Here is a 24,516-nt window from a genome sequence, read left to right on the forward strand (position 1 = left end):
AATAATCAACTTGCAAAAGGAAAGAGAACGTCAAAGTAAAAACAGGAGCTTCCAAAACTGGAGTTCAAAAAATGCTGCAGAGAAAATGAGACTCCTAACAACCACCTGGAAGAGCTGGTAGGCACCAAAACTGCCCCCATCAGATAAACAGCACTTAAAGCTTTCATCTCTGAGAGAGAGGAGAAAATCAAGCTGCTTCAGATCTGAAAACATCCACAGGTGTTTCTGGTTTCTATCCATCCTTCCACTGTGAGAAGACGACTCAGCGCTATGGGTCTGAAAGGATGTGTAGCTGTCAAGAAGAACCTTACTGAGAAAAGAAGACGGACACATCAAACAAAGAAGCTGAACAATGGACTGACCACCCCAGAGTCCAGACCTCAACATCACTAAATGTGTTTGATTACTTCAGAAAATGATCAACCAGCTTCTGAGACTGAATTCTGGAGGTGTGTCTGCAGATTCTTTGAGAAACTGAAAGTGAGTCTCCTGAAAAGAATGGAAGCTGGAATGAAGGTAAAGAGTGGACAATCTAAATACTGACAAATGTGATATGTTTTATTTAGTTGTTGAGGCTGCTGTGTAATTTTCTGTTAAATAGAAGTTTTCTGTTTCTTTTTATTCCTCACACCGATTAAAGAATAACTTAGTGGCTGTTTTGACTGGAAATTAAATTAATGAAGGATACTCTTTGACTTTTGCACAGTACTGTCAGTGGTCATTGGCCATTTTATCATAAACACCTACCATATAGCTGCACTTTGTTGTGTTGCTGGCCAATTTGTCACCCATTCTCAGGCAATTTGCAACTTTATGCAACTTTTTTAAAGAATAATATCTCCATGTCACTGTTTTCTCATGCTGTTTGTGAAATTTCAGCTGGTTCCATGGTAAGATCTCTGGTCCGGAGGCTGTCGGTAAGCTGCATCCTATGGAGGACGGCCTGTTCCTTGTACGCGAGTCTATCCGGCACCCAGGTGACTATGTGCTGTGTGTCAGCTTTAATCAAGAGGTCATTCATTACCGCATCATCTATCAGGACTCCAAACTGACCATCGACAGAGGGCAATACTTTTACAACCTCATCGACATGGTGGAGGTGAGATTTTTCCGAAGGTGCTGAAGTGCTAAACCATGTCTTCAGAGGTGCTGTTCGTGTCTTCAGGCTGTGGGCCTGTATCTTACTTGCACAGATCGTGCTTGACTCATTTCCTGTGGTCTGAAATTTCCGTGGTAAGCGACACGCTGACCAGATACTCCACAGAACCCAGGGATGTGACGCACTGTCATGCATGGAGTAATTTATATCAGACTGTTGCAGATTTTTATTGTGTAAAGAACATTCACCTCCCTCCTTATCTGGTCAGTCATGTACTTGTGCTGTACTTCTTGCACACGGCCTTATGCAGCAGTTTGGGCACCCCTGGTCAAATTACATGCTTTGTTGATTTTCTAAGTGAAAATAAGTCTGAATTTAACATATTGGGGGGAAAAAAAATGTAAAACACTAAATGTGTGCTAGCGATAGAATTGAATAAATCCATGTGATGGCTGGGGCGTCCAGGAGGAATCCGGAGCAGAACTCTGTTCTTTGAGCTAACATAATATTGGCTACTGTTGTTACTTTTTGCTGTGTTTATGTTTATTTGCATTTATTCTGATGTTGTATGGTGATTTTTACAAGCACAGACACCATTATTGCAGATAAAAAGGCTGTGTGCTTAGATTAGATTAGAATAAATTATATTAGATTAGATTAAATTAGATTCAACTTTATTGTCGTTGTGCAGAGTGCAAGTACAGAGCCAATGAAATGCAGTTAGCATCTAACCAGAAGTGCAAAATACAGTATTATTACATATAAAGTGCAGGAAAGTAACCATGGTATGTGATGCTGTGGTTACAATGTGTACAAATAAGGATGGTAGAGTAGTAAATAAAATATAGATATGCAAGTATGAATATAATATACGTATATCGCTGCTGCCGGAAGAAAATATGTCAGTTTTTGACATATTTTGAAACTGCCTGTTGCTCTTTACATTGTTTGTAAATTTCATTATGGTTGGACCAAAAGAAACGGCCCAAAATGACTTGGAAAAAATTCTGGTTCCATTGACTTACATTAAAAGTAATGTGGGTTTTTTCCTTCTAGTGTAAAGTTATCATTTTGAAGATACAAGGTTTTCTTCCAACAACAGCGATGTACAGAGTGAGTGAAGAGACTGCAAATGTACGTAGTATGTGTTGTGAGAGCAGCATATGTAAAATGATACACATGCAGAGTAAAAACATGTACAGTAAAAGACTGTGCAAATATGAAAAGAGCCATAATACTAAGACATAAAATACAGTAACAGTGCTGTGAGTGCAAACATGCAGTTAAGGTGGTGTGGAGGTCAGCAGGGTCACATCCTCAGGGAAGAAGCTCTTCCTGAGCCTGCTGGTGCGGGAGCAGAGGCTCCTGTAACGCCTTAGTTGCTTTAGACCCATGCACAATAGTGTATGTCCCCTCGTTCATAGTGGTGGCAAAATTATTTTCACTTAGAAAACCAACAAAACACTTAATTTGACCAGCAGTGTAATATCTATATAATAGATACGACTGTATCTATTATATCCACTACACTATGTGACCAGGATAAGAGTGAAAAACAACAGAACTGATTATAATTTTCTCTTAAACATGTTAGTCATTTATTCTAAACCATCCAGAGCATGCTTTTCACACACTGTGTGCATGGGTGCAAATTTGGTCTGACAAGTGGGGGGGGGGCAGAATCTGAAAGCTTAAGCGCTCATACAGCGATGCAAGAATAAAACTAGGTGGAAAGATGTACCTGCAGTTAAAGTGACTAAATCGTCATATGTGTCTAATGGCTTATAAATCAATATTAAGAAATAAGACCAAATACTGTTGTTAACAGGAGTAGTGTAATGTATTTTGATACATACTCAGTGTATCAGTTTCTCGTTTCTGGCAGATCTTATTTATTTGTCACTGAAATGCATTGAAACAAGTTCTATGTTTGATCTGCATGTTACAATAAATATTGTAGAAAAATACTTTTATAGTGATCGATGTGACAAGTTAAAGGAAAGGACTTTAAAATAAGTCAGTCAGTGATTTTAGTACAATAAGTAATTATTGCAAGCAATGCAATTTATATTAAGTTATGCTGCATTTAATGCACATTTAGTGCAAACTTGATGCACTTGAACAACTGTGGGTCACAACACAGGAGCGTCAGCCAATCAGACTACTTCATGACATCCGAGACTCAAACTCCTCATTTCGCTCCAACACCTCAAATTAGAAGCCAAGATACGGTAGTGTGCAAAAGTTTTGGCACCCCCGGTCAAATGACGTTTTGTTGATGTTCTAGTTGAAAGTAAGTTAACACACCCTCTACCGAGAACACTCTTCTGCACATTTTAGTGCAGAATTACTCGCTGAATTTAACAAATTGGGGTGAAAAAACATAAAATGTGACATGTGCAGAAGTTATGGCACATTTTACATTTTATTTTTTTTTCCCAAAAATATTTAATCAACAATATAATATACCTTTTGTGACAGTCATGCATAATTTCAAAAGTGGGTGGAACATGCCCCCCGCCGTTCTGCGCTGTTTATGAGTGAGAAAGATTGCTCAGACGACAACCCTTACAAAAAATAGTTTATTTAAAGTGAATTTTATTTACTTAAGTAAAGTATGTTTCCCAAGTAGTAAGTAGTAAGTATACTAATATCAGTGTACTAGTAGTGTACTTGTAAGTGTACTATTGCAGTACTTCTTGGGACTAAATTGGCCCACTTTTTAGTTTATAAAAGTATACTTTAAAGTATACCACAAGTAAAATGATATATATCCATTGGCCTAAGCGCATGTCTTTGGACGGTGGGAGGAAACCAGAGCACCTGGAGGAAACCCACACAGACACGGAGAGAAGTACACTAATAGCACACTTGAATAAACGTCTTGTAAACATTTTATAAGGGAAGCAGAACAGCTGCAGAGAAGATATTCAACATCTGTCAATATACATGCAACACAGAATTCCTATCACTGCATGGAAGAATTTAGATTTATTACTGAACAAAATGCAATGACTGTAACATGCTGTGATGTGCGGATGTGTTAGTCAGACTTTAGTGGGTGGGGAAGTGGCAGAATATTTTTGGAGTCCAGAGTGTGATGACCTGTGTGTAACGTGGTCTATTTCTTATTGCAGTTCTACTCTAAGAATAAAGGAGCTATTGCAACCACACTGCAGAAGCCGAAGGAGAAGGAAGGCACCAAATCAGCAGCACTGCAACTGTACAAAAGTAACTGAAGTAGCTGGTTCACTACAGAAGCATCAGCATGCGTTAAACTTTTTAAAATGTGCTCTATTTATTTATTTGTATCTAATAATTTATTTCTCTCACACTTTCAGCGGGATGGCTACTGGATCTCCCCAACCTGACTCTAGGAGAGAAAATAGGACAGGGCGAGTTTGGAGGTTTGTTCTCATTCTTGCAGCTAAGATGCAGACAGTGTAAATAAATACTTTTTTTGCCACCAGATGGCGATATATGTGTGGTTTATAATGTTTGGTCCAGCTAAATTCCCAAGGAATCCCCACTCTTCTGTGTTCAAAATGCACAAAACTGTATATATTTTTCAATCAACTGTATCAACTAATTGTTTTTGTGCACATTGATTACTAGCCCTAGGCTATGTCCAGTAACACTTAACTGTAGGGTACTGTTCATAAGGCTACATATCACCTACATAAGCTTGTCATAATAACTGACATAACTCTACATAAATGTTTATAAATGGTCATTCCAACAGGTGTCATCTGATATAAAGGGTACATTTGCCAATTTTGATCAGAGTTAGTAGCCTTTATGACAGTTGGGGCCTTTTGGAATAAACTTTTATAAACATTTATTTAGAATTATGTCAGTAGTCGCAACAAGCTTGCATAGATGTCATATAGCCTTATGAACAGTACCCTACAGTAAAGTTATTAAAGGGCAATGTCAGATTTGAGATCATAAACAGCATCATTCAGACAGGTTTGATGTAAATTGTGCCATTATGGAGGAACATGCTGAGGTGTTCACAGTGGTGGTGATAGGAACCAGACGTCTGTAGAGTTAAATGCCTCTAAAAGCTCCTTCACAGAAACTTATTATGTGAATACACTGCCTAATGTCTGAGACATTGCTATATGACAGTTTTGAGAAGGTTTTGGGCTAAAACACACACAACCTAAGCCACTTGTCCTCCTGGGTCGCTGGAGCCTATCCCAGCAGTCATTGGGCAGAAGGCAAGAAACACTCTGGACATGTCGCCAGTCCATCGCAGGGCAGACAGACAGATATACACATTCACAGCTAGGGGCAATTTAGCATGTCCAGTTGCCCTGACTGCATGTCTTTGGACTGTGGAAGGAAACCCATGCAGACACGGGGAGAACATGCAAACTCCACACAGAAAGGACCCTGATCGCCTAGCCAGGGAATCGAACCCAGGCCCTTCTTGCTGTGAGGTGACAGCGCTACCCACTGCCCCCGGTTTTGGCCTAAAACATATTTTTAAAATTATTGGCAGAGAGGTACATGCAGGATGACGAGAGGCAAAATAGTCCCCAAAGAAAGCATTTTTTAAGATTAACCACTATTTTATCATCATCAACATTCCATGGGGCAGTCATGAGCTGGAGGTTAGGGAACCAGCCCTGTGACCGGAAAGTCGCCGGTTCGATCCCCTGAGCCCACAGTACGTGACTGAAGTGCCCTTGAGCAAGGCACCTAACCCCCAACTGCTCCCCGGGTGCTGTGGATAGGGCTGCCCAGCGCTCCGGGCAAGTGTGCTCACTGCCCCCTAGTGTATGTGTTCACTAGTGTGTATGTGGTGTTTCACTGCATGGATGGGTTAAAATGCGGAGGTGAAATTTCCTGGCGGTTTTGGATAGTAAATAAAATGCCTATATTTGTGTTGTAGTCATGGTGACCCCTGGTTCCTATCACCACCACTGTAAAGAAAGTGTGTTTCTATATGAAGCCAAGTTGTGAACATGTTTTTACACAATGTACAACTCATTACATTCTTTTATTGCCAAAGTATTTTAGTAACAAGATGTAATGTTATAAAATACATCTCAACTCGATTTGAATCCTACACACCTTCTTTAGTTGTATATTGTTTTGTCTTTTTGGCCCTCGGCCCCCTATAAATGTTGCTCTTCGGCCTCCCAAAAAGCAAATAGTTTAGGCACCACAGCTGGAATTCATCTGTATTTTTCTCATCAAAATACTGAAACACCAAAACACCAGAGTCTCACAGTCCTTCTCCCTCATGTTTAGCGGTGTATGTAGGTGAGTACATGGGCAGGAAGGTGGCTGTGAAGAACATAAAGTCTGACGTCACTGCTCAAGCTTTCCTGGATGAGACGTCGGTCATGACGTGAGTGCTTCTGCCCACAGGGGGCACAGTCATTTTTTTAAAATGAGACCAGTTGCGTAAATGCTAACTTTTACCCTGACTGTGTCTGTACAACACTTGCTGAAAGATTTCCTAGCCTGTTTCCATAATCCGTATCCTCTGCGTCTCTTTCCAGGAAACTCCAGCATAAAAATTTAGTGCAGTTAATGGGAGTGATTCTACATAACGGCCTCTACATCGTGACAGAGTTCATGGCTAAGGTATGACTTTGGGACTTGGGACAGTATTCCGTGTCTTAAACAGAACTGAAATTAGTTATGAATTATTAAATTAGTTAAAAATGATAACTTTATATGTGAAGGAAGGAAAACAAACTCACCACACAGTGTAAAGGGCAGCTGGTTTTTTAAATGGTGTAAAACTTTTTTTCAGTGTGGTTTCAAAATGCCAGCAACAACATGTACACTATGTGGACAAAAGTATTGGGACATCTACACATTATACCTACAGGAGCTTTTATGAATCCCATTCTAAATCCATAGGCATTAATATGGAGTGCAGCTATAACAGCTTCCACTCTTCTGGGAAGCTTTCTAAAGATTTTGTTGTTTGTCTGTGGGAATTTTTGCCCATTCATCCAGAAGAGCATTTGTGAGGTCAGACACTGATGTTGGACGAGAGGGTCTGGCTCACAATCTCCCTTCTAGTTCATCCAAAAGGTGTTGGATGGGGTTGAGGTCAGGGCTCTGTGAGGGTCAGTCAAGTTCTTCCACACCAAATTCACCCAGTCATGACTTTATGGAGCTGCTTTGTGCACTGGGGCTCAGTCATGCTGGAACAGAAAAGGGCTTTGGGCCCAAACTGTACCAACAAAATTAGAAGCATAGAATTGTCCAGAATGTCTTGGTGCTGAAGCATTACAGCTGGCACAGTGCAGTCAGGCAGGTAACGTTCTCCTGGCATTCGCCAAACCCAGACTCGTCCATCAGACTGACAGGTAGAGAAGTGCGATTAATCACTCCACAGAATACGTTTCCACTGCTCCAGAGTCCAGTGGCAGCGCTTTACACCACTCCATCCTACGCTTGGCATTGTGCTTGGTGCTGAAAGGCTTGTATGCAGCTGCTCAGCCATGGAAACCCAGGGCATGAAGCTCCAATGGACAGTTTCTATGCTGATGTTGATGCCAGAGGAGGTTTGAACTGTGCAGTTATTCATCAGCAGAGTGTTGGTCTCTATTATTCACTATGCGCCTCAGTACTCAGCGACGCGCTCTGTAACTTTACGTGGTCTGACACTGTGGCGTGTTACGTGGCTGAGTTGCTGTGATTCATAAACCCTCCACTTTTCAATAACACCACTCACAGTTGATCGTGGAATATCTAGGAGGGAAGAAATTTTGCGAACTGACTTGTTGCAAAGGTAGCATCCTATTACAGCACCACGCTCGAATTCAGTGTCCCATTCTTTCACAAATGTTTGTAAAGGCAGGCTGCATGGCTAGGTGCTTGATTTTATACACCTGTGGCAATGAGACTGAATGAAACACCTGAATTCAATGATTAAGGGGTGTGTCCCAATACTTTTGTCCATATAGTATATCTTTAAAGGACCCATGTCATGGAAAGCCAGAATTCCCTTACTTTTTATGAAATGAGAGAGTTGATGTAGTATGTAAACATTGTAAAGGTTTCAAAATCTATTGTTTACTCCCCAGACCATACGGTCCATATGCAGAAACCAAGCCTCAAAAACAGCCTCTTTGGATTTCATTGTTTTTGTGATGTCACAAAAACCAACACATTTACATATATCCACCTGTTCAGCTGACAGCAGTTTAGCCCCACCCATTCATGCCAGGGCAACTTTTTGAATGAGGCACAATACAGAGGAGCCAATCAGAGCAAAAGTCATTTGCATATTTCACTCTTAAAGGCACAGTGACGAAAACAGTGTGTTTAATTTTAAAGGATAAAGAGACGTTGGAAATGTAAATTATGTAAAATTTACAATTTAGCACATCACATAAAACAAAAAGCATGTAAACATGTACAGCAGGGAGAAAAAGAATACAAGAAAACGTTAGATATGTGCCTTTTAAAGCAATGTGAGTGGTCTGTGTTGATTTATGCTGGCTCTATTGTACCTGTATGTAGTAGTAGTGGTGTGTGCTGTCTCACAGGGCAATCTGGTGAACTATCTGAGGTCACGGGGACGTTCGGTCATCACTACAGTCCACCTCCTGCGCTACGCACTGTAAGCTTTTACATAGACAAGTCCAGTTGACACATATAACTCTACAGTATTGCATATGTGGCTACACAGAGACAATGTGACATATGCAGTGCTTTACTGTGTGAATTTGAGTCACAGTGTTTGGCTGGACTTTGCAGAGATGTGTGTGAAGGGATGGAGTATCTGGAGTGTAAAAAGCTTGTTCATCGAGACCTGGCTGCCCGCAACATCCTTATATCTGAGGACAACGTGGCCAAGGTCAGTGATTTTGGCCTGGCCACAGTCGACCTGGAAAAGGTTGACTTGCAGAATATTGACAGCACAAAGTTACCTATCAGGTGGACCGCACCGGAGGGCCTGAACAGCAAGGTGAGTAAATATAACTACCACACTGCAGCAGAGTTGTTGCAAAAATTGTGAATGTAGGCTGTTACTCCTCATAAAAACAGAGAGATTCGCTTTGCAGCTGGATTTACTTTATTGTACTTTTTGTACTTTTATGGTACTCTTATAGCGAGTTGAAGTGGCCTTCACACCAGGACACCAACACACTGTTAGCCTGAATGTACGTTTAGCTGTGGTTAGAGATAAAAACACAGCAAATAGAGCAGATTTGATTAGATTACATCAGAGTTTATAATTTTTCGTATTATATATATTGTTTTTATGGTAGTAAGTAACAAACTGTAACCTTATTAAGTAATTAATAGTGCTGTAGTACTGTAAATCTCCCCCATTGTTAGACTAATGAAGAATTATCCTATCTTAGATTCTGTAGCAAAGCGCTTTAATGTACACTCTTAAAAAAGATGGTTCTTCAAGGGTTCTTTAGTAAAGGGAATGATTCTCTTTAGAGCCATGAGTTCTATAAAGAACCATTTCATGCTTAAGTGATTCTTTGCATGGTAAAATGGTTCTTCAAATTGATGGAGAATGTGTTGTACATGGTTCTATATAGAAACGTTTTGGAAAAAATATACAAGAAATTCTCCATCAATCTGAAGAACCACTTGATGATGAAATGGTTCTGTATAGAGCTTCCAAACAGAACCATTGACTTTACTAAAGAACCTTTGAAGAAGCATCTTTTAAAGTATGTGTGTAAAAAATGGTTGAAATTCAGTATTTATGGTCATATTTACTTAATTTAAAAGACAGGATTTTTCCTTCTGTGAACGAATATTTTTAAAGACTTTTTTTAAAGAAGTTTTTTAAAACATTTTTTTTTCTTAAAAAATAGCTAATGGCCATACAATTTTAAAATACTCATTAGAATATAAAAATACATTGAAAATAAACCAGTTTATCAAAATATATTCTGTGTTTAGTATTTTGGACTGATTAACTGGACTAGTCATTAATGGTTAAGCATTTAAATTTAACTGTTGTTGCCTTTACTTATGTTTGTTTGTTTGTTTGGACATTTTAAGTAAGTGGTGGCTAATTTTAGCTGAAAACCCCTGAGCTGTAGTATTATTGTTACAGTGTGCTGGTTGTGTTGATGTGACTCTTCATTTAGGTTGTTTTATTCTGATTTACATCAATGTTAAATGGTCTTATGTGTGTTCCTTTGCTAGTGCATAGATAGGGATGGGCAATATGACAGTATTTATTATTATGATAAAGAATGATATTGGAATCATATCAGTATCAGACAGACAGTTTAGATCTGAATGATATTTCAAACTGATATTTGATGTAGTTTTGACTGTGGCACTAAACATCGTGATGCATGGTGTGTGCTGGGAAAATGTTTTGAAGTATCGTAATATAATATCGTTATATTTTTGCCATATCGCCCACCCCTAATGGTAGAGCCACCTAGAAAAGCCTCAGAATGCCTTGATATGGCCGTGTTTATTTGCTGCACTGTGAGCTTGTCTGTGGTGGTTTGTTTCTATTAACAGTGTTTCTTTCTCTGCCCTTACAGAAGTTCTCCACACGCTCAGATGTTTGGAGTTATGGCGTGCTCCTGTGGGAGATTTTCTCCTATGGCATGCTGCCCTACCCCAAGATGGTGAGTTGGTTGTGCCATTCTCTGACCAGTTCAGTTCCCAACAAAACCAAATAAAAACAAAAACAAGTGTGAAATATGGGCCCTTGGTTAATGAAGCAGTTTTTAATCCAAAGTGGATTTATCTGCTATCTGTTCCACTCTGAGTTGCAGTTCAGTGTGTTCACCAGTAGAGGACCCACACAGGCAAGTTTTACTTTAACTGAAAACGTGACAGCTGATCATTCAGTATTCTTGCTCTAACCAAGAGAAGAGTCATTTATATTGTTTTATTCTGATTTGGGGACCCTGACCACTGAAGAACAGGGTAAAAGGGGGCTAACAAAGTATGCAGAGAAACAGATGGACTACAGTCTGTAACTGTAGAACTACAAAGTGCACCTATATAGTAAGTGGAGCTGATAAAATGGACAATGAGCGTAGAAACAAGGAGGTGGTCAGAATGTTATGCCTGATCAGTGTAGTTTTCTGTGATCTCTAGATTCACTTTTGTCTGTGTAAAACAGGTGGAGGCTTTTATGAAGCTGCACAAAATGTACATTTAAAAAAGGTTTATATTGGTAAGTTTAAAGGGGAGTTCCCCCCATCTGTAAGCATCTCTGTGTAATTCTGTCTTTGAGATGTAAACATTCATTCAGAGTGGTTTGGTGTGAAATGGTTGAGTGTAGAGACTCTTTACAGTGGTGGTGATAGGAACCAGGGGTCACCATGACTACAACACAAATATAAACATTTTATGTACTATCCAAAAAAAAACAGTGAACATACACATGAGTTTTTAAGTAAAGTTGAAGATGGTGAAATAGTGGAAAATCTGAAAAAATAAGTTCTTGTGCACTGTTTTGCTTTACAATGCCCTGCATGTACTCCTCCACCATGAATGGATTTGAAAAAAATGTGTTATAGGCCAAAATCTTCTCTCATGTATTAACTCTCTGTGAGGGAGCTTTTAGAGGTGGACGTCTGGTTCCTATCACCACCACTGTGAACAATTCTGACTCAGTAAGTTTCACACCAAACCACTCTGAATGACTCTGTTTACTGATTCAGATGTGCAAAAATTTGGAAATATAGGTGGGATTCCCCTTTAGAAGAGCCTCCCCTCAAGAAGAGCACACGCTATTAATACTGCATTGTAAGAGAGAAAAGAGGAATAAAATGATTGACGTAATTAGCTGAATAACGTGGCTTTAAGTCGACACCATAAGTCGTTCACTGGCTCTTGATATATGGTCTAAATCTCTCTTTATAGATCAATAATCAGTGGTTTGTGTTATTACAGCAAGAAAGACTTAAAGAACAATAAAGCACTAAAAAATCACCATCTACAGAGAGTGTTTAGTGTCCGAATAGGCTTTGAAAAGACCACCAGGCTTGTACAGTGTTTTTTGAATGATGCAGTTTGTAATTCTCCATTTCTCTCTTCCACTGCAGAGTCTGAAGGAGGTGAAGGAGGAGGTGGAGATGGGCTATCGCATGGCGGCTCCTGAAAATTGCCCACCTGAGGTTTATGTCCTAATGAAGGCCTGCTGGGACAAGGAACCCAAGATGAGGCCGTCGTTCCACAAACTCCGAGAGCGTCTACAGACCGAACTGACCAAATACGAGTCTGCCAAAGGGTCGTGACTCCATATAACTGCTTCCTTCAGAGGAGAAGAGACATTTTACTCTATATATACTCTAATATCACACTATACTGGACAGCTCTGGGGTGTTACATCAAGGCCTTGTTCACAAGGATTTGACACTGAATGTAGTCTGCAGACTTGCTAAGTTATTATTTCTTATTTATCTACAGCTTTATGAAGCAGTAATGTTAGCGCATGGGTGCTCCTGGTCACATGACATGTTTTCTTGATTTTCTAAGTGAAAATAAGTTAATACATCCTCTACAGAGACACACTTGAATTTTAAGGGTCCATATCATGGAAAAACACATTTTACAGTGTTTTTTTTTTTTTTTACAATAAAGAGTTTGTAGAGTGTAAACATTGCAAAAGTTTCAAAACATACCATTCAGTTTGGGCTACTGGACAATAAGAATAAATATTGGAAAAATTATTGGTGAAAAAATGTGGTCTGTGCAAAAGTTCTGGCACATTTTATAGTTTATGTTTTTTCCCAATATGTTAAACTCGGCAAGTAAATAGAAATTGTGCAGTGAATATTTAAGTGTGTTCCTGTTAGAGGATATGAGAACTTATTTTCATTTAGAAAATCAACTAAACATGTCGTTTCACCAGGGCTGTCCAGACTTTTGCATACAACTGTATTACAAAAGGACAATGAACTTATTTAAGTGAAGACTCAGGTCTTGTATTGAGGCTTTAATGAGACACACTGATGATGTGATTGTACAGCATGTGCTGGAAGTTAATTTAAGAAATGATACTATGGAGCGTAAATGTGGAAAGAAAAGAGCTGAACGATGGCAGACATGCTTAAGACCTGAGACACTCAAACTCAGGTCCAAAGCAAGCTCTACCTACGAGGAACCACCTCCGCTCAGGATGCGCAGAACTGTTCTCACCTTTGTGCTCTTGTGTGTGTAGATTTTGTTCTTACCTAAGAACAAACCCCAAATAAGAGAACATTATTGAATGTCAGAATCTTCGTGAAAACTGCGTAAGTGGGTTTTAAGAAGAAATTTCTTTTTAAGAATTGTTGAGTGAGGCCCTTTGAAAACAAGGGTTGTGTTGTAGGAGTAGCTTTAATATTTATTTTTGATAAAAAGAAATGTGTGTGTGGTGTGCAAAAGTGAGACATTATTGCAGCAGTTTATTATGGATATGTAACACTTCTGTTATATAAGCTTTTATGCAATATGTAACCTTCTGATCTCTTCCTCTGTTCCTCAAACACACATGACAGCGACACACATACAGTGCTGTACAAACGTCAGTTATTCAATTTTCAGCCCCAGGAATGAACAAGAACATTACACAGATTTCAACATGATACTTTTAATATATTCAGTGAGTCACTCTTCACCTTCATTCCAGCTTCCATTCTTTTCAGGAGTCTCACTTTCAGTTAGAGCTGGGCGATATGGCCAAAAATGTTATCACGATAAACAAAATTCATATCGTTTGATATCGATACATATCGCGATAAATGTCAAATCATGATTTCTTTCACGTTTGAAGGCTAATTTTGCTCCTGGGTGGTTAATTGCGGTTTTAAACTATCACTTATGGTCCGATCATAACAAACACTCACCAAACAGTGGAACATTTCACTAATCTGTCATGGAAGAGTGGGAGAAAGTTTCTGAGCTGTTTTTATCAGCTTGAAAAGCACAGCTGCAATTTTTGTAATAGTCATGATTTAAGAAAGAAAACAGATTATTTTTAGCTGTCTGGTGTCGAGCGCTCGGCTACCCCGTTACAAATGCTAAACAAGTGGCCAACAACAGCGCTAAACTCTATGGTTTCTCAACAACGTCAGCTCGGTTCGGTAGGTCACTGCTGTCACTCCTACCACATCCATGTCAGAGCATATCACAGTATTCAGACACCAGCTAGACGGCTGGGTTTCTCTATGCTGTCGTAGTAGTTTGAGGGGTGAACCGCAGTATATCTGACGTTCGCTGTGTAAAAGCATTATCTGCAGTGTGAATCTCTCACACCAGTCACAGAGTCCTCCTTTTAGGCATGTTTAAACTGAAAGCGGTGATTTTGTGTCGTGTTTGATCTACCGTATCATCAATTCAAAAATTCGGAAGTGCGCCCTCTCCTGGCGACAGCAGAGTAGTGTCGCTTTCCTTACAGTAGAAAACGCCACCAGGGCTTTCGCTTAAAACGTGGAAGTGTGAGAATGGTGTATTATATCGAAAATTTATCGAACCCGTCTTATCGCTCTATCGAAGAAAAGTTATATTGCGATACTTATCGTTATCGTTTTATCGCCCAGCCCTACTTTCAGTTCCTCAAAGAATCTGCAGACACACCTCCAAAGTTCAGTCTTAGAAGCTGGTTGATCATTTTCTGAAGTTGAGGTCTGGACTCTGGGGTGGTCAGTCCATTGTTCAGCTTCTTTGTTTGATGTGTCCGTCTCCTTTTCTCAGTGAGGTTCTTCTTGAACAGCTACACATCCTTTCAGACCCACAGCACTGAGTCGTCTTCTCACAGTGGAAGGATGGACAGAAACACCTGTGGATGTTTTCAGATCTGAAGCAGTTTGATTTGCTCCTCTCTCTCAAAGATGAAAGCTTTAAGTGCTGTTTATCTTGTGGGGGGCAGTTTTGGGGTCAACCAGCTCTTCCAGGTGGTTGTTAGGAGCCACATTTTCTCAAAATCTTTTACATTTTTAAACGTTTTTAGTTTTAGAAATTCATGCTTTTTTCATCTGATTTTCTCCCTCCTTTTGCAAGTGGATTATCAAAAAATCTCCCTTAGCTATTTTAGGTGCACACAAGAGAGAATGTGCAAGTCAGCTAAGGTGAGTTTGCTTGTGTGAATGTTAGTGTCTCTTCACAAAGGTAGTGATTTGAAAAAATTAAATACTGTTGGATTTGACATTATATTTAGTGTTGGAGGCTTTTGTGTGATTTTCAGATGACAAATTAAAGGCAAGACTAACAAGGTGCCACTGAAAGCTGCCAGAACATCTTCAACATAGAGTCTTCGGCCCAATCCCATTTCACCCCTCGCCCCTACCACTTGGCCCTTAACCCTCCGTTTTGCACGTTCATGCCTAGGGGTAGGGTGTCCCAATTTTTGTTGAGATAGAGGGGTAAGGCGAAGTGTTAGGGCTACATGACCCTCCAAACGGAGGTTTCTCAGAGACTCCAAGCAGTGTGTGAGGAGAAAAAAGAAAAAATGGTAAGACAGCTGCACAAGCGACCAGAGAAACCCACAAACGTGAGAATTTTCTCCATTAAAAATTATAATAACCATAATATTATCTTAGTTTAATGTCATTTCAATGTATTATGGTCGTTTTCTTCATACCAAGCATAAAAAATCGCTAATAGTATGCTAATCTTTCAATAGCTAGCTAGCTAAATTTCCCATTCCAGGTTCCAGTTCTGATGCCTGAAGTGCCAGAATGTAACTGCTGCTCCATTTAAGGTGGAACGGGAAAATTAGAACAAGAAGCTGACGAATATCTGACTTCAGCTTCATATCACTGAAGAATTAGGGGTGGGCGATAATAAATAACTGTCACACCCTTTTTGAAGGCCTGTGGTGCCCTAAATGTAACTAAAGCCCAGCAGTGAGGAGCTGAACTTTACCCTCCTCTGCTGTCACTGCAGACTGGCAGGGTCGCCTACAGAGCAGCGCTAGTAGCTCTTTTTATTTGAGGGTCCCATTTCATAGGGAAGATTTCAACCACTACCACTTGTAACTCAGTTCCAAGGGGCAAGGTGACACTCGAAAACAAGGGGTAGGGGTAAAAATAAGAAATGGGATTGGGCCTACAAGTCTCTGGAACTGTACTGGAGGGATGGAACACAGTGCAATCAAAAGATATTCCCTCACAGTTGGTATTTTGATGATGGTAGTGCAGCGCACTGTCTAACACGTTGGTCTAAAATTTCCCACAATTGTTCAACTGACTTGAGATCTTGAAGGCATATGATTTACATCGTTTCCATTCTCTTTGACCATCGTGTCCTGTGGATGGGGTCACTGTCATCCTGAAAGAGACCATGCCAGCCAAAATGCCCCACACGTCATAACAGAGCCATCAGACCCCCTCACTGTAGGGGTCAAGCATTCAGGCTTGTACTGTCCTCTTGCTGTACGCTGCACATGCACTCTCCCACTTGTGGAGAATATGGTAAAGGATGACTCATCTGACCAGATCACTGTTGTGTTTATGCAGCCCTCCTATAAAATCCCTCTCTGTGTATTTGTGGACGGACTGTTCTTACTGACAGTCTGATCATGTCCTGCATTCACATTCTCAGTCTGCTGCTCCTCTGTTGTTGCTTATATATCATTTGTTCTCCGTGTTCCTGTCTTCAGAGGATAAAGGCCGAAAAATACAGAAGAAGACAGACTCTTATCTGGGATTAAAGCTCAGTGTTTTATGTTCTAATTGTCCTGCAATATGCTGACCTCAGAGCTTAATATGGCAAATCTTGAATGTTATTGCTGAAATAAGTAAGGAATTACACTGACAGTGGTATGTCCAAGCAGAGCCCTGCTGTGTCCACACAAACACGGGATTGGTCAGTGCTACCGGCTTTGCTCCTGGCCACATCTGCTCTGCTGTCTCACCGTATGGCCCTCCATCGAACACCAAGAGATACGACTCATAATGACTCATCAGATTTGGGGCATGCGTTTCAGAAATCTATTGTTTTTATGATTATGTATAATAACCAAATATTTATTTATTTAGGGTTTATTTTGTTTGTTTCTAAAAGGTCCATAGTAACATCAGCAAAAAATCACATTTATAACTTTAAACTTTCCTCAGATCAGTTAATCAGCCAAGACATGCTTCAGATTTTGCTTCTTTAGTTTTGGACTGGAATACTGAGACTAAGTTTGCTAACACTACAACTCAATAGTCACCCAAATAGGCAAAATCATTTCTGTAGAAATACATCACCTAAACTTTTTTCAACTCACTCAAACAGCATTCCAAGGCTTCATTAAGGTGGCCCAGATTTGCTGATGTGGTTTAGAGCACAGTATGACTCACTATCAGCTATGAAAATGAACATAACTTCACTGCAGCCATTTCAGACAAGACCAGGGCTGGTGTTCACAAAGCAGGACTGATCTTGGATCAGATTCCTCTGTATTAATGCCAGTCTACTGATTTTATTTAGCGCTCCTGCTCCTGAGGTCGTTTGTGAAAAGCTTTGTTCATTTTTATAGCGCGCAGTGAGTCATACTGTGTGCTAAACCACATCGACAAGACTGCACGAACTTAATGAGGACCTGGATGCAGTTTGAGTGGGTTGAGGTAAGTTTTTGTGATGGATTATTACGAAAACAATTTGGGCTATTTGGGTGACTATTGAGTTCTAGTGTTTGTTAGCAATGTTAGCTTCTATGCTTTGGTTCTATAGTTAAAAAGTGAAATTTGGACTCTAAATATGCCTTTGTACATCTGGGGTGGGTGGAAAATTGTCTAAATTTTTGCTGAATCAAACCAACCAAAGTTTGATATAAACACTGTTAAAGTTTGAAAACACTATTCAGTCCCCAGTTCATAGAGTCCATATATAAAAACTAGCTCCAAAACAGCCAGTTTTAAATTGATTGTTTTTGTGATGTCACATCACACACAGGCACCTGTTCAGCCTACAATGGTTAGCTCCGCCCACTCGAAGTAGTGCAAAAACAAGTGTTTCAGCTTCGATGGCTTTTTGAATGAGGCACAGTACAAGGCATCAGTTGGTGAAACAATAATGTGACATGGTTAAAGATTGGCCTGATCAAATCATTTACATTTCCTGGGCTCCCTTTGATGAATATCTTTATTCATCAAAATGAGATGTAACTAAAAATATGAATATATCTAGCAAATGTACGTTTTGCGAACTCAAAACAGTTCCTGCTGTAAAATACCATATCTACCATCTAGCAACATACCTTTGTTAGCATTTCTGCTTTTATTTCAATCTATGCTTGAATATTTTTGGGTGAACCTAACATTCGTACCGGCACCACACACACTTCCATGTCAGTGTCGCTGCTGTGCCAGACCCTGGTCAGAAACTGACCAATGAATGAATGGACTAGAGGGGGCTGATAAACTGTACAGAAATAGATGGACTACAGTCTGTAACTGTACACAGTTCTCCGAAGTACAAACTCGGCCCAGATTATGGAAGAGACAGCTTATTTTTCTCTTATTTTGGGGGGTGGGGGGGTGGGGGGGGGTGGGACATTATTTTACAATCTAAATTAAAGATGTCATTATTTTTAAGGCTCCGTAAGCCTGGCATTTGTCTTTCACCCACGGGACGGCCCACAGATTGAGTCTTGATCTTCTTCTTCTCTTTTAGCACAGACCCTGATGTAGATTTGCTTTTTGTTTTTTTAAGCCTCAAATAGGATGATGTGCAGTTCTTAAAGAAATAATGAAAAGAATCAGCTGGAAAATTCCAAACATATTAGGAGCTTTAAAGGGCGTTTGTCTTCTGAAGAGGAGGGGACGTTGTATTATCACAGGAATTTCATGATTACAGTTTAATCCCTCGCTACCCGTCATGTGGGCAGACGAGACATTTGCACGGTGCTGGAAGTGTCTTCCTTTAGAAGCCTAGCATGTGATAAATGGAAACTTGCTGTCGTGCCTTTAAAACTGTGTACACATGCAGTGCCAATAAATCTGTTCATACAATACATTTCGCGCTCACTTTATTAGAAACACACATATTTTCTACTTCCACTAACTGGCCACTTTATTAGAAACACCTACCTTGCACTTCCACTCACTGGCCACTATATTAGAAACACCTACCTTGTACTTCCACTCATTGGCCAATTTATTGGAAACAACTACCTTATACTTCCACTTACTGGCCACTTTATTAGAAACACCTACTCTGTACTTCCACTCACTGGTCACTATATTAGAAACACCTACCTTCTACTTCCACTCACTGGCCATTATAGTAGAAACAGCTACCTTGTGCTTTCACTCTCTGGCCACTTTATTAGAAACACCTACCTTTTGCTTCCACTCACTGGCCACTTTATTGGAAACACCTACCTTGTACTTTCACTAATTGGCCACTGTAGTATAAACACCTACCTCGTACTTCCACTTACTGGCCACTTTATTAGAAACACCTACCTTGTACTTCCACTCACTGGCCACTATATTAGAAACACCTGCCTCGTACTTCCACTCATTGGCCACTTTATTAGAAACACCTACCTCGTACTTCCACTCACTGGCCACTATAGTAGAAATAGCTACGTTGTGCTTTCACTCTCTGGCCACTTTATTAGAAACACCTACCTTCTTCTTCCACTCACTAGCCACTTTATTAGAAACATCTACCTTGTACTTCCACTCATTGGCCACTTTATTAGAAACACCTACCTCATACTTCCACTCACTGGCCACTATATTAGAAACACCTACCTTCTTCTTCCACTCACTGGCCACTATAGTAGAAATAGCTACGTTGTGCTTCCACTCACTGGCCACTTTATTAGAAACACTTACAGGTCTACTATATCTGTGTACAGTTACAGACTGTAGTCCATCTATTTCTGTACAGTTTATCAGCCCGCTCTAGTCCATTCATTCATTGGTCAGTTTCTGACCAATGTCCAGCACAGCAGCGACACTGACATGGAAGTGTGTGTGGTGCCGGTACGAATGTATCAGACACATCAGTGTTGCTGGAGTTTTTACACAGTCAGTGTCACTGTTAGGTTCACCCAAAAATATTCAAGCATAGATTGAAATAAAAGCAGAAATGCAAACAAAGGTATGTTGCTAGATGGTAGATATGGTATTTTAGTTGGTTGCTAGGGTGCTGCTAAGTGTTTCTTAAGATATCCTAGGCTCTATCTTAGTTGTTAGGTAGTAAGGTAGTTGTTAAGTTGTTGTTGCTAGGCGGTTCATATATTATTCAAATGCCAAGAAGAACCATTTTGTCTGTTCAGCAAAAATCAAACCACTCTGGGAGCCACAATATTTTACGTCCGTTTTACCATCTTGGCTGTAAATATGTCTCAGTATGTGCTGATGTACTAATATAGGCTAAAAATATAATATAAATGAAAACGCAGACTTACTTTGCTCTGCTTTAAGCTTTAGCTCAGCTATAGCTGCTTTTCTCGCATCTCCAGCAGGAAACTTTTCTCAAAAGTAGATCAGTTTCTTGTAAAATGTCTCTTAACGTTCAAATTTTTTATCAAGGCTGAAGTCGCTTCTCATTTGGCAGCTTCTTGTTTGAATTTTTCCGTAACGGGAATATTCGATTGAGAAGCTTCTGAATGAGAAACTGACTTCAGCTTCGTGACTTTTTAGTGTTTTCAGTTTCTCACTGCAGATTAAACGTATCAGGAAACCAGCTGGAGTGATTATAAACGCAAACAAGTCCATTCGTCTCCAAATTATTGATGTTCGTCTTAAATCTTTCTCTTTGCCTTTTTGTTAGCTAATAGTTAGGCGAGATTGTTGTCTATCGTTGCTATGGTGATCAGCAATCAGTGCACACCAACCTTCAAGGTTAAATGACGAATTAGCAGTTATTAACTCCAGCATTTAAGACCATTTACTGTTAAAACTGCGTTGAACAATCAGCAGAGCTTTATTGTACTGCAAAGGAGTATTATTTTGTTTTCTCAGCAATGCAGTAACACTGACGTGGTGGTGGTGTGTGTTAGTGTGTGTTGCGCTGGTCTGAGTGGATCAGACACAGCAGTGCTGCTGTTTAAACACCTCAGTGTCACTGCTGGACTGAGAATAGTCCACCAACCAAAAATACCCAGCCAACAGCGTCCTGTGGGCAGCGTCCTGTGACCACTGATGAAGGACTAGAGGATGACCAACACAAACTGTGCAGCAGCAGATGAGCTATCGTCTCTGACTGTACATCTACAAGGTAAACCGACAAGGTAGGAGTGTCAAATAGAGTGGACAGTGAGTGGACACAGTGTTTAAAAACTCCAGCAGCACTGCTGTGTCTGATCCACTCAGACCGGCACAACACACACTAACACAACACCACCACATCAGTGTTACTGCAGTGCTGAGAATGATCCACCACCCAAATAGCACCTGCTCTGTGAGGGTCCATGGGGGTCCTGACCACTGAAGAACAGGGTAAAAGGGGGCTAACAAAGTATGCAGAGAAACAGATGGACTATAGTCTGTAACTGTAGAACTACAAAGTGCACCTATATAGTAAGTGGAGCTGATAAAATGGACAATGAGCGTAGAAACAAGGAGGTGGTCATGATGTTATGCCTGATCGGTGTATATCAAGGTAACAAACTCATGTTTTAAACATGCCACCATTCATTCCTATTGATAAAAGTACATCTTTGGACAGTTGCTACACGGAAACCAAACGTCTACTCAGAAAGCCGTATTCAAGCATATATCTTGGAAACTGTGGGACAAATCAGCGAGCAAAAATTCAGAAAGAGAAGACAATGAATATAAATTGGTAATAAAAACAGTGTTGTGTTATTAAATCACTGATCGTTTTAATTTTACAGAATGCCATTGTATAATTCACATCCTACATAAAAGCACTTTTTATTTCTTGTTATTTTGGATAAGCACACAATTTTAGCTGAGCAAAAGGAAAAGACCAAAAAATAAAGGATCAGATTTTGACTTTAGAGAATTTGGCTTTCTGAACATCTTACTTAATATCTTAAAACACAACTATCCCTGTTGAAATAATGGTAAAATGTGTAATTCTACATAATTATCAATTCTGTGCATAATTATCGAGTTAACAAATATAATTTTTGGCTCACCGACAATCCTAACACATAAATAGATTTCATTTTAACCAGAATTTAGAAAGAAGCAGTGTTTGAGGCAGGGGCTTTCTAAAGGAAATGCAGAGCTGTGTCCAGTTTTAGGAGGAGAGATTAAGGCCTCTCTCGGCTTGAGTTTTATCTTTATGTTTTTCTTCTGATTTGGGCCTCCTAATCCCCCCTGGGTGAAGCATAATCCAGTGCACAGAAGGCACAGGAAGAAGGAAGTCCTTATCAAGTGATGGTTGCGATGATGATGATGATGATGATGGGGGAAACATGTTTTATGGCTGACCCCGACTGACCTGCTATGGTTAGTGGGTCATCAAAATATCTTCCTCTCGTGTGACGAAACTGAAGTTGGCTTCCTATTTGCCAGCGTCTTATTTGAATTTTAAGTTCCACCTTAAATGGTGCAATTAGATTTTGGCACCTCAGCGGCCCCAGAATGCAACTACTGCACTGGAAAATTGAAATAGATCCAGCTTCATCCTCATTCTAGTCTGGTTATTCATTGCTGTCATTCAGAGTGGGATCAGACACTGATCTGAGATCAGATGTGACAGTCGTGTAATTGTAGACATATCTGGAAGTAAAAGGTTGAAGCTAACTCTAGATCTGCTGTCTCTGTGTTATAAACAAAGAACAAAAATGTAATTTACACAGTTTTCCTTGGTGTCTTTGGTTATGCACTGGAGCTATGAGGCTAATATAGCTAATTATACCTCGCCAATTAGCGCCATGCTAAGTGCAGGACTAAATCATCATACATTTGCATTAATCCATGTGAAGTTGTTCCAAAAATCTCTAATAAACTTGCTTTTTGACACTCTATGACACACTTATGTCAAGAAAATGGACAAAAGTGCATTAGCATAGCTAAAAACAGTGGCAGCAGCCATCTTGGCGACTCAGCTTTTTGTCTAATAGTAAGATAAAAGTAGAATAGGTAGCATATTATAGATTATAGATTATAGATATGTAGATACAATATGAGTCCTGGTTAATGATCCCAAGTGCCTGCGGACCTCATCTCCAACAAACATCTCATGCTCTGGAAGACTTTAGGTGACTTTAATGATTTGTGGGCTACCACAAATTTAATGAACGCCCATGGAACAAAAAATATGGACATGTATTTTTATATTTATTTGAAATACATTTGAAATGCATTGCAGTCTAAACTGAAATACATTCCAGACACTAAAATGTATTTCAGAATATATTGCCATATTAACCAAATACACATTAAAATACACACATGTATGGGGAAATATTACACATAGAAATGTACCATACAAAAATAAATGTATACAAATGTTTTTATCAAATACATTTGAAAATGTGTGAAAATATCCAAAATCCTGTCTAACGCACTTTACTGTACAATAGCTTTTGAAATTAATTTAGTTGTTTTCGAAAGAAAACCTCGTATCTCCAAAATAGTAACTTTACAGGAGAAGGAAAAAACATACTTTACTTTTAATGTAAGTCAATGGAACCAGAGTTTTTTCCAAGTCATTTTAGGTCATTTCTTTTAGTCCATTAGTCATGAAATTTAAATACAATTTAAAGGGCAGCAGGTACTTTCAAATGATATCAAAAACTAAAAAATGTCAAAAATGGAGATTTTCTTCCGACAACAGCGATTTGTATTATTAATCTTAATTTTAAATATTAGCAAATAAACCTTTAACCTAACAAAAGTAAGTGTTGTAGGTATTGATACTCTGTGAAAATGCAGTTATGATTTCATATCTTGTTTATTTGAAATACATTGTGTGTGAGTGTCTCACTGCAGAGGTACATGGTTAATGCAAAGCACAATGCAGATCACAGAAGTCAGTACAGTTTAGTTCTACCTGTAACCTTTATTAAAATTACATACAATTGAAAAAATATAATAAATACAAATAAATGCCTTTAAAAATATATTTAATAAAATACATTTTTGGCCATTTTCATACGTTGCAAAAACATATTTCTGAAATATATTTGGAATATGTTTGTCTTCCATATGGTTGGTATACAGAGGCTTTCATTCTAATCCTCTTTAATAGCAATGAGATGAAGGCCATCAGCATTTTTCACCTCTTTTAATTTCAAGCATGTGATGTTTTCTCCAAAGAAGAGATTTTATTTCTGCTGTACATTTAAAGTGGAAAAAAAACAACATAATTAAGTGGTTAAGATACAAACAGAGTCATTCAGAGTGGTTTGGTGTGAAATGCTCTGTTCTAGAGAAACTTACCGAGTCAGAATGTTTATTTTTTATTTTTTAATTTCAGTTTATTGCCTATAAAAGCTCCATCACAGAAAGCTTTTTACACTGAATGGTTATGAATATGCTGCCTGATTCCTGAGGCATTGAAAGATCAGCACAGATCTTTCCATTTATGAATGA

The 24,516-nt window shown here is 39.3% G+C and overlaps 1 protein-coding gene across 2 annotated transcripts in view; it reads left to right on the top strand.

The window, feature by feature from the left end:
* The window catches only part of matk (megakaryocyte-associated tyrosine kinase), a 30,156-nt gene extending 16,440 nt beyond the window's left edge, over positions 1 to 13,716 (top strand). The window contains exons 6-14 of one of the 2 annotated variants that reach the window (XM_036587275.1): positions 880 to 1,099; positions 4,237 to 4,330; positions 4,441 to 4,506; positions 6,362 to 6,461; positions 6,616 to 6,700; positions 8,623 to 8,696; positions 8,834 to 9,044; positions 10,606 to 10,692; positions 12,124 to 13,716. In XM_036587275.1, the coding sequence (XP_036443168.1) occupies positions 880 to 1,099; positions 4,237 to 4,330; positions 4,441 to 4,506; positions 6,362 to 6,461; positions 6,616 to 6,700; positions 8,623 to 8,696; positions 8,834 to 9,044; positions 10,606 to 10,692; positions 12,124 to 12,315 (1,129 nt within the window). In that variant the 3' untranslated portion in view covers positions 12,316 to 13,716. The remainder of the gene's footprint in view (positions 1 to 879; positions 1,100 to 4,236; positions 4,331 to 4,440; positions 4,507 to 6,361; positions 6,462 to 6,615; positions 6,701 to 8,622; positions 8,697 to 8,833; positions 9,045 to 10,605; positions 10,693 to 12,123) is intronic. The other variant, XM_036587276.1, reaches the window with a different exon arrangement.
* The last annotated feature ends 10,800 nt before the right edge of the window (positions 13,717 to 24,516 follow it).

Source organism: Colossoma macropomum, unplaced genomic scaffold (assembly GCF_904425465.1).
Source record: "Colossoma macropomum unplaced genomic scaffold, Colossoma_macropomum, whole genome shotgun sequence".
NCBI lineage: Eukaryota > Metazoa > Chordata > Actinopteri > Characiformes > Serrasalmidae > Colossoma > Colossoma macropomum.